General features: G+C 53.3%; 1 protein-coding gene across 1 annotated transcript; it reads left to right on the top strand.

The window, feature by feature from the left end:
- The first annotated feature begins 1610 nt into the window (after positions 1-1610).
- Positions 1611-10425, top strand: LOC101593689 (H-2 class II histocompatibility antigen, E-S beta chain-like). The gene is made up of 6 exons (XM_045156009.1): positions 1611-1764; positions 3981-4250; positions 7328-7609; positions 9276-9386; positions 9792-9815; positions 10101-10425. Exons 1-6 carry the CDS (start codon positions 1671-1673, stop codon positions 10112-10114), a joined length of 795 nt encoding a protein of 264 aa, XP_045011944.1. The 5' UTR covers positions 1611-1670; the 3' UTR covers positions 10115-10425.
- The last annotated feature ends 518 nt before the right edge of the window (positions 10426-10943 follow it).

Raw genomic sequence — 10943 nt, 5'->3', positions numbered from 1 at the left:
TGGGAATTGAACCTGGGTCCTTAGGCTTTGAAGGCAAATGCCTTACCTGCTAAGCCATCTCTCCAGCCACAGAAGTTTTTTCAAATTTTTTAATTAAAAAATAATGGGATGGGGGGATGGCTTAGCAGGTAAGGCATTTGCCTGCAAAACGAAAGTTCCAAGGTTTAATTCCCCAGGACCAAAGGAAGCCAGATGCACAATGTGGCACATGTGTCTGGAGTTTGTTTACAGCAGCTGAAGGCCCTGGCATGCCCAATCTCTCTATCTTCCTCCCTCCCTCCCACCTTTAATCAATAAAAAAAATATATAAAAAATAAAAATTTAAAAAATATTAAGTTGACAGGTCTGTGAGATTTCTAACTCTGTCTGAGGACCCTGAGGCAAGCATCTGGTTTTACAGCAGTGTGAGGTGAAAGAATCAAGGACGGCACTTGGAAGTGGAGGAGTCCTTTCCACACCTGAAGCCACAGACGTGGACAGAATGCCCGGGTTATCCTCCAAGTCCAGAGCTGGAGGGCAATCCCTACCCAGGGCAATGCTCACATCCTGCGCTCCCGATCTTCTGCACACGGGTTTTCTGACTGGCACCTATCGGGTCGCAGCACCTCCTCTCACTCTGATGCCAGCCTCCCAGCTTTCTGTGGCTGCTTCTGAGGGTGGACTTTGGATAAGCACCAGGACACTTGGCTCCCTGTCACTAAAGTCAGCGACAACATCAAGAGACAAACTTGAATCCCCGTGTGATTCAGGATGCATTACTAACTCTCACTTTCCCTTAGCTTGTCAGAGATTTCCCTGCCAGTGAACCTGTCCACATCACACTCTCCAGTCAACAGCCTGGACGCTGTCCTGTCATCTGTCACCAGAGGAAGCTGCTCTTGGAATTGTCACCAGCCTCACAGCTTTGACAGTGCTGGGATACGTGAACGACAGCAGTAAGTTCATTTGAAATAAGGGAGGGTAAAAAAAATTGCTCAAATCTGCAGCATTCGGTTTTAACTGATGCTATAAAGAGCCGGTGGAAGGTCTCCTGACTCGTCATCATCTTTTAATCCTAAACACCTTAAAAAAGTCAGTTGTCCATAAAGCTGTGTCTTGGAAACACTTACAGACCCAACCTTGTGAGTGAGTCTCTGACCAGTGGAGAAGTGGCTCATCATGGTGGCCCAATAAAGTGTTTCAGATGTTGCAAAATTAAACATTAAAAAAAGCCTTAATTATTTATTTGCGAAAGAGGGGAGAGGAAGGATGTGGTGCACCAGGGACTCTTGCCACTGCTACCAACTCCAGAGGTCACCATCTTGTGCATCTGACTCTACGTGGGTCCTGGGGAATCAAGACCAGGCAGTAAGGCTTTGCAAGCAAGGGCCTTTAGCCACTGAGACATCTCCCCAGTCCCAAGATGGAACAATTAAATGACTAAATAAAAACGATGATGCTCAAGAAGGAAATAGCTTTCAGAAGAGGCCCTCCACACAGACTCCCTAGCCAGCAACTGATGATGCTGCTCAGCTCGGATGTTGATTGGTTCTTGTTGCTGTGCTCACCAAACCCAGCCCCAAAGTAGTGAGTAACTTGTTCTTTTTCATTTGGGACTTGGGTAGGGAGAGGATATAGTTCCGCTGTTTGACACTTCTCTGTTCCTCTGGCCCGGGACTGTCCTCTCCACGATGGTGTGGCTCTCCAGAGACCCCAGCGTGGCGGCTCTGATGGTGACAATGATGGTGCTGAGCCCGCGGCTGGCTTTGGCCAGGGACTCCAGAGGTAAGCGCTCCCCTGAGGCCCTGAGCCCGGGTGGGGGGGAAGGAAGGGTGGAGGTAAGTCCCCTCGTTGTCCAGACAAGTCCCATAAAACTTGTGATATTCCTTCAGTGACACCACCTTTATTTCCCCCCAGATAGAAGCTGGATGCCTGTCCTCCCTTAGGCCCCCCTCCCCGCCCCCAGGGGTCTCCTTTCTTTTCACGTTTTCACCAGTAAATTCTCTAGGCTTACCTCAAACTCTCTCAGGGACTCAGGGGGCATTATAACTAATGTTAAGCAATTTGTCCATTATCATTCTTGCCTTCATCATGTTGAGCAATGCCAGACAAAAAGATGCCTCGTTTATTTATTGCCTTCGAGGTAGGGTCTTGCTTTGGTCCATGCGGAGCTGCAATTCACTCTATAGTCTCATGCTGGACTTGAACTCACAGCAATCCTCCTACCTCCGCCTTCTGAATGCTGGGATTAAAGTCATGTGTCACCGCCCAGAACAGGTTTCTCTTTTAAAAGTTTACACATATATTCCTGTTCTATTTTTCATGTGTATTCCTATTCCATTTTGTATGTGTAGGTCTGTTTTTAAATGTTTTATTTATTTATTTGAGATAAAGATAGAATGAAAGTGGCGGGAGAGAGAGAGTTAGAGTGGGCGCGCCAGGGCCTCCAGCCACTGCAAACGAACTCCAGACGCATGCACCACCTTGTGCATCTGGCTTACGGGGGTCCTGGGTTCTAGAACCTGGGTCCTCTGGCTTTGCAGGCAAGTGCTTTAACCGCTCACCCATCTCTCCTGGCCTGTTATTTTAAGTCAAAGAGCCAAATAATCAACTAATGGAAAGGTTTCTGTGCACTGTTACAGAGTGAGATGGGTCTGAAGGGTCTTGCAGGGGAAACCTCATGTGTGTGCTCACCCGGGTCGGTGTGGCTGCTGCCTCTGCGGTTTGTGAGATGTTCCAGACATTGCCTGTCTGCCTGAAGTCCAAAGATTTTGAAGCCCATATCCCCAGGAGGCGTCATCTGCTGGGTGATGTGTAGGGCTCCTCTTTCTCCTGTGGGGAGCACGCTGAGGTGGTGGCAGAGAGCCTCTATATTCGAAGTGTTCTTATAGAGTGAATTCCAGGTCAGCCTGGGCTAGAGTGAGACCCCACCTTAAAGAAAAGTCCTAAAATCATTCATTGCACTGTAATGAGTGATGTTTTAAAACATACAGACTCATAATTCCATTCCCGAAACTCTCAGGTGCGAAGGCTTTTGGAATTGAGGATTAGAAAACATTTTTTGAAACTTATTTTTCTAACTCCCAGTTAGTTACAGAATCTTCAGCGAGATAAAAATCATATTCTGCAATTAAGTATGGCATTGTTTTATCTCAACCTGTGGGTTCCTCTGAGGGAGGGAAACACAATCAAGAGTATTCTAGAGGTTTCCATCATCACAAAGTCACAAACTAAGTAGTGAAGTAAATATAAAATAAAATTTAGTACATTTTCTTTAGGAAAAAATAAAATCAGTAGAGGCCACGACTTGCACCCAGGGCAAGCTGACCTAATGTAGCTGACCGCACCTGTCAGCACTGGTGGCTGAGAGCAGACCATGGCCCTTCACTATTGTCCTCAGCCCGCTGAGATGACGCTTCCTGACTTCGTGGGTGACACCCACGTGGACAGAGCAGCTCTATGGCTGTCCGGGAGGCCTCTTCGCTCGTCCCCGCGGTGACCCCGGGAGGGGCGGCTCCCTTGTGGCGGGGTCAGCAGGGCGCCCTGTCCCGCCTGCCTGTCTGCGGACCCAGAGAAGACCATGCGCTGGGTGGTCATCTTTGGGGAGACCCGAGGACGGCGCCGCCACCCGTGCCTCTGGCTGGCCTGAGATTTGCCCGTTTTATTCGCGTCCTTTCCGCTGTGGACGAGGGTCAGCGTAGCGACACCGGCTCTGCTCTGGGAGTGGGGAACGGGAGGTGAACCCCAGTGACCTCCCCGCCAGTGCAGAAATGGGGGAGGGGGCGGCCAAGGGGAGAAGACTCTCTCGACTTTTGAGGACAGTGCGGTCCCTGTCCTGGTCAGTGGACTGCCCTGCGTGTCCTCCGCGGGCTGGGCGCGAGGGCGTCCGTGGAGTCTGGCTCCAGGGGTTCGCCTCCCAGGCCGGACTCGGGGCCTCCGGGGGCGTCGTCCTCAGGATGAAGGAAGAGGCGAGGAAAGGACCTGTCGGCCTCTGTCCACAGCGACGTTCTTGGAGCAAGGTAAACATGAGTGCCACTTCTACAACGGGACGCAGCGGGTGCGATTCCTGGACAGATATTTCTACAACGGGGAGGAGTACGTGCGCTTCGACAGCGACGTGGGCGAGTACCGCGCGGTCACCGAACTGGGCCGGCCCGACGCCCCCTACTGGAATGGCCAGAAGGAGTTCCTGGAGAGGAAGCGGGCCCAGGTGGACGCCTACTGCAGACACAACTACGAGGTCCTCAGGAGGTTCTTGGTGCCCAGGAGAGGTGAGAAGACGGGCAGAGCGGTCGGTGTCCAGGTCTGCGGTCACAAGGCCCGTGTCCCCCAGTGACAGCGACCCCGGAGGGCCGACAGTGAGGGAGGGTGGGAGCAGAGAGGAGGTTTGGGTGGACAGGGAGGGTCTTGGGGGTGGGCTGAGGTGGGAGGACGGGAGGAGGGACGCTGAGAGTGGGGCGACGGCCGAGGATGGAGGTGGGGAGGTCAGCGGTCACGGCAGGGGGAGAGGGCTGGTCACAGCCTGTCCTTGGAACCGTTCTCTTGCCGTGCTTGGTTGTTTGTCTGTGACGCCGTCCACTGAGTAATCTAGCCCGTTACCTGGTAGTGAGTGACTGGGGGCAAACTCTGAGGCGAATTGTCAGTTTTTAGTCCCTTTTGTCTGACTTGGTATATGTATTGTGACCAAATTAAAATGGTGGCCCACGTCTTTAACCCCATCTCTCAGGAGGCAGAGGTAGGCGGATCACTTAGTTTAAAGCAAGCTTGGACCAGACAGATGGCTTAGCAGCTAAGGTACTTGCCTGTGAAGCCTAAGGATCCAGGTTTGATTCCCTCGTACCCACATAAGCCAGACGTACAAGGTGGAGCACGCATCTGGAGCTCCTTTGCAGCAGCTAGAGGCCCTGGCACACCCATTCTCTCACACACTCTCTCTCTGTTTGCAAATAAATAAATAATTTTTTTTAGCTGGGATGGTGGTGCACGCCTTTAATCCCAGCACTCTGGAGGCAGAGGTACGAGGAGCGCTGTGAGTTCGAGGCCACCCTGAGACTACGTAGTGAATTTCAGGTCAGCCTGAGCTTGACTGAAACCTACCTCGGAAAACAAAAAAGAAAACAATAACAAAATATTTATTTATTTATTGACAGAGCAAGAGTGACAGAGACAGTGAGTATGAGCAAACCAGGGCCTCCTGCTGCTGTAAAGGAACATCCGGTCCTGCAGCGCTCTGTGCATTTGATTTTCATGGGGACTGGGAACTTGAACCTGGGCTGTCATGCTTTGCCAGCAAGCACCTGTGATGGTTGAACCATTTCTCCCACCCCAGTTCAAACACTTGAACATTGATCGGGTGAAGACTATCATTGTTCCAATTATTGATTGCATATCATCTCATGAGTTCCACTCTTTCATTTGTCTCAGAAGCGTGTGTGTGTGTGTGTGTGTGTGTGTGCATGTGTGTGTGTGAATGTGTGTATTTCATAGGACAACTTTGGGTGTCTTCCTCAGGGACTCTGTCTACCTCCTCCAGGGAGTCCCAGCAATGCCCCCGTCTGCTCCCCAGCACTGGGTGACAGGCACAAGTCACCACACCCAGCATTTCTTGTGGAGTCTGGGGATCGCACTCAGGTCCTTGCCCTGGCAAGGCAAACACTTCACCTACTGAGCATCTCCTCTGCCTCTTACTGGTTTTTATTTTTAGTTTTTCATGTTTATTTTTTGAGGCAAGCCCAGATAGTCTGGACATTTATTTTATTTATTGATTTTTATTAATTTATTACTGTTAATGTCTTGATTTTTCTTTTTGAGTAGGGTCTCACTCTGGCCCAGGCTGACCAGGAATTAACTATGTAATCTCAGGGTGGCTCAAATTTATGGCGATCCTCCTACCTCTGCCTCCAAGTGTTGGGATTAAAGGCGTGCGCCAGGATGCCTGGCTTTTATTTGATTTTTTTTTTTTTTTTTTTGAGAGAGAGAATGAATTGGCGCACCAGGGCCTCCAGCCACCAGTCCAACTCCAGATGCATGTGATACCTTGTGGCACAGGCGACCTTGTGAGCTTGCTTCACATTGTGCCTCTGGCTTATGGGACCTGGAGAGTCCAACATGAGTTTTCACGCTTTGCAGGCCAGTACTTTAACCACCAAGCAGTCTCTCCAGCCCCCTGTTCTTGTTTTGTTTTTTAAATGGGATTTTATGGGTTCTCTGTGCAGTAAATAACATTGTTAACATTCACTCATATTTGATTCAGCATTTTCTTTTTTTTCTTTTTGAGGTAGGGTCTCACTCTAGCTCAGGCTGACTTGGAATTTCCTATGTACTTTCAGGATGGCCTTGAACTCACAGAGATCCTCCTACCTCTGTCTCCCAATTGCTGGGATTACAGGCATGTGCCACCACGCCCGACTCGCACTCAGCATTTTCTTAAGGTTGTGGTTTATATTTTGCTTCCATGTGAAGAATTTAAAAACTTTATTTAATATAATATGTTGCAAAGTTATAAGTATTGATTTACTGTCAATCTTTAAATCCTGTGGTGATATTGTGAAAATCACTCACATTAAGAGAATGACATAGTACACAAATAAAATGAAATAAAGAATAAGGGCTGGAGAGATGGCATAGTGCTTAAGGCGTTGACCTGCGAAGCCAAAGGACCCAAGTTCAATTCCCCAGGACCCATGTAAGCCAGGTGCACAAGGGGCACATGTGTCTGGAGTTCGTTTGCAGTGCTTAGAGGACCTGGCGTGATATAGAAGATAGATATTAGATAGATAGATATAGATATTCCCTATCTGTCTATCTTCTATATCTCTCTGCTTGCAAATAAATAAATAAATAAATAAAATTTTAAAAAGAAATTTAAAAAAGAATAACAGAAAATTTAATGTATATAGAGTTTTGGCCAAAATGGAGGGGAACAACTTGTTCAGTCTGTTCTGCTGTTTCCTCCACACATACAAAAGTGTTGGAATTTATAGAAAATAGGTGTGGTGGCGCAGGCCTTGAATCCCAGCACTAGGGAGGCAGAGGTGGGAAGTTCACTGCGAGTTCAAGGCCAGCCTGAGAGAATTCCAGGTCAGCCCTAGCCAGAGTGAGACCCTACCTCGAACCCCCCCCCCAAAAAAAAATCTGTGTGCCTCAGTTGCCATTCCCCTGAGTAAAGGACCTGGACATGTCCTCCAGGGACCGCCAGTGAAAACCACTTTGGAAAGCAGACCCTGGACCCTAGGGGACTTTGCGTTCAACCGGAGGCCTGCACACTGCAGCCTGGGCTTGATGGCACTCAAGGGCACGGGGAGGATGACTCTGCCCCCTGACTTCCTGCTCCGCCTGTCGTTCCCAGTGGAGCCCAGGGTGACAGTGCACCCTGCCAAGACCCAGCCCGCGCAGCACCACAACCTGCTGGTCTGCTCCGTGGACGGGTTCTACCCCGGTGCCATTGAAGTCAGCTGGTTCCTGAACGGCCACGAGGAGACGGCCGGGGTGGTGTCCACAGGCCTGATCCGGAACGGAGACTGGACCTTCCAGATGCTGGTGATGCTGGAGATGGTGCCTCGGAGAGGAGAGGTTTACACCTGCCGGGTGCAGCACCCGAGCCTGCCGAACCCCATGTCCGTGGAGTGGAGTGAGTGCGCCTGGCTGTGCCCGCCGGGAGCGGCCAGCTCCTGTCCACATGTGTCCAGTTCCCCTCCACCCTGTGTCCAGCTCCTCTCCACCCTGTGTCCAGCTCTCCTCCACCCTGTGTCCAGATCTCCTCCACCTGTGTCCAGCTCCCCTCCACCCTGTGTCCAGCTCCCCTCCACCCTGTGTCCAGCTCCCCTCCACCCTGTGTCCAGCTCTCCTCCACCCTGTGTCCAGCTCCCCTCCACCCTGTGTCCAGCTACCCTCCAGCCTGTGTCCAGCTCCCCTCCACCCTGTGTCCAGCTCTCCTCCAGCCTGTGTCCAGCTCCCCTCCACCCTGTGTCCAGCTCCCCTCCAGCCTGTGTCCAGCTCTCCACCCTGTGTCCAGCTCTCCTCCACCCTGTGTCCAGATCTCCTCCACCTGTGTCCAGCTCCCCTCCACCCTGTGTCCAGCTCCCCTCCAGCCTGTGTCCAGCTCTCCACCCTGTGTCCAGCTCTCCTCCACCCTGTGTCCAGATCTCCTCCACCTGTGTCCAGCTCCCCTCCACCCTGTGTCCAGCTCCCCTCCACCCTGTGTCCAGCTCCCCTCCACCCTGTGTCCAGCTCTCCTCCACCCTGTGTCCAGCTCCCCTCCACCCTGTGTCCAGCTCCCCTCCAGCCTGTGTCCAGCTCTCCACCCTGTGTCCAGCTCCCCTCCACCCTGTGTCCAGCTCTCCTCCACCCTGTGTCCAGCTCCCCTCCACCCTGTGTCCTGCTCTCCTCCACCCTGTGTCCTGCTCCCCTCCTCTGTGTCCAGCTCCCCTCCACTTGTGTCCAGCTCCCCTCCACCCTCTGTCCAGCTCCCTCCACCTGTGTCCAGCTCCCCTCCACTCTGTGTCCAGCTGTCCCCAACCCTGTGTCCACTCTCCTCCACCCTGTGTCCAGCTCTCCTTCACCCTGTGTCCAGCTCCCCTCCATCCTGTGTCCAGCTCTCCTCCACCCTGTGTCCAGCTCTCCTCCACATGTGTCCAGCTCTCCTCCACCCTGTGTCCAGCTCTCCTCCACCCTGTGTCCAGCTCCCCTCCACCCTGTGTCCAGCTCCCCTCCACCCTCTGTCCAGCTCTCCTCCACCCTCTGTCCAGCTACCCTCCACCCTCTGTCCAGCTCTCCTCCACCCTGTGTCCAGCTCTCCTCCACCTGTGTCCAGCTCTCCTCTCCCCTGTGTCCTTCCTCTGCGGGCCCCTGCCTCTCTCTGGGACCCGTACGTACACTCTGGCACCTGGGTAGCAATGATGCCTACCTGACACTTTGGACGGACCCAGGAGCGGGTGGCCTTCTGGCCATGGCAGCTCGTCCCAGGCTCTGGCTGCGGCCTCAGGCTGGCACTGGGCTTGTTGGGCAGTGGGAGCCAAGGGCAGTGTGGTCCATCCTGACTCCATGGCCGGCGCCTGCCCCTCCTCAGTCCAGTCCTCCTCCAAGCTCTCCACTGCCCGACTGCCATGTCCTCAGATGTCCCATGATGCTTCATGTCACACGTACGGGATGCCTGGCTGGGGCCAAACCCACGATTCTAAGTCTCTTTTGAGATGTGCCCAGTTCTCAGTCCTCTCCATGGCCTTCCTCCCCGGATCCGCAGGTCTCAGTGGGGATGAGGTTTGGGGTGAAGTCGCTAAGCCTGGCTTCCTCCCCAGGGGCGCAGTCAGGGTCTGCGCAGAGCAAGATGCTGAGTGGAGTTGGGGGCATCGTGCTGGGCCTGCTCTTCCTCGGGGCGGGGCTCTTCATCCACTGCAGGAGCCCAAAAGGTGAGAAGCCCCGCTGGGGGGACACGTGGTTCCCCAGACCTCTCTGAGGTGCAAGGGCTATGGCTGCTCTGCAGTTAGTTCTCAGGTATCAGCATGAAGTCCCTAGTTCCTCAGGTCACCTGAGATCTCAGGGTCTTCTGAAGCCAACAGCCCACAGTTGCTAGTTTGGGACCCCGAGATGAGGGCAGGCTCAGGAGATGGGGGTTTGAGGACTCGGGGTGAAGGCAGGAAGAGCCACTGCTCACTGGATTGTGTGACACGAGCTTCCTGGTCACCCGCTCTCAGTCTGCGCTCCCCTAGCTACCAGCTGGTGTGGGTGGTGGTCAGGTGACAGGTCAGCAGCTGGGCATCGTGTCTGGGGACAACCTGCCCCGTGTACTTAAGCATGTCTTCTCTCTTTCCCAGGACATCCTGGAGTTCCGCCCACAGGTAACGTCTTCAGTCCTCTCAGAGACAGGCGTGCTCTCCCGTGACATGGGGGAGAGGGGACCAGACACTAGGAGAAAAACTGGGGAGATGTGGGCCCACAGGTCTGAGCGGGCAGTTTGTCCCGAGCTTGTTCTCTGCACCTGGTGATGACTGTGCTGTGACAGGGGGTGGCTGGACGACTTGAGAAGTTCCTCTTCTTACTGCCATGACACCAGAGCGGCCCTCAGATGGTTCTAGAAGCCATTTACACTTGGGCCTGGAGTCACCACGGTCCCTGTATCCTAGGACTCCTGAGCTGAAGGTGACGACGCTGAAGGAAGGACTCTGACCTGGACGTCCACGCATGGAAGCCCTTTCTGCTGGGCCGTTCTTCCACTGGGACAGCGCCTTCCCGTGCCTGGCTCCCTCCTGGCTCTGGCCTCACCGACGCTGGGCTCCCTGGAGGATGCTCAGCCCCAACCTCAACCTGGAAGCCGCAGTGCAGGCTGCAGCCCTTTCTCTTCAAAATGCCCAGGTCCCTTTCTGTTCAACCCTTTCTTCCTTCTCCTCTTCTGAGCTCTTCCTGTGCCCCAGTCTGTTATGCTTTCATAATAAACACGGACAAAAATCACCTGTTTCATGCAGTTTGAAGGACAAGAAACATTACAGAGGAAGAGGAGGGATTGTATCCTAAGACAACAGCGCTTGTTATCTACGGTTAAGTACGTGAGGTTGCGCATACCAGCGTCCTCCGGGCACCATGTGTGCCTGCTCGGTCACCGGGCTCCTTCAATAGGGCTCCCTGCATGCCCGCTTACACGGAACAGCCAGTCTGCCCTGTGTCTGGCTGGAATCCCCCTGCATCAGCTCTGTTGCCGCCGTGCTCCTCTGAGCCTGATCGCAGAGACTTAAGGGGAGAGCAGCAGGACGTGCAGTGAGCTCCAGGGGAAATTCCAGTGGAGGAAAGGTGCAGGAGCATTGATTCCAGAGCAGCGAGCTTGAGCTTGACCATGTCACGAAAGCCCTGTGACATCACCCAGATAACACACCGGGCACGCAGAGCACCTGTCCAGCGCTGGCCACGATGCCCATCCCAGAGCAGCTGACCCCAGACGCATTCTGCTCCGCACCCATGTCTGTGCCCAGTGT

Source organism: Jaculus jaculus, chromosome 8 (assembly GCF_020740685.1).
Source record: "Jaculus jaculus isolate mJacJac1 chromosome 8, mJacJac1.mat.Y.cur, whole genome shotgun sequence".
Lineage (NCBI taxonomy): Eukaryota > Metazoa > Chordata > Mammalia > Rodentia > Dipodidae > Jaculus > Jaculus jaculus.
The sequence above is the reverse complement of the archived record's forward strand: the minus strand, read 5'-3'. Positions and strand labels throughout refer to the sequence as shown.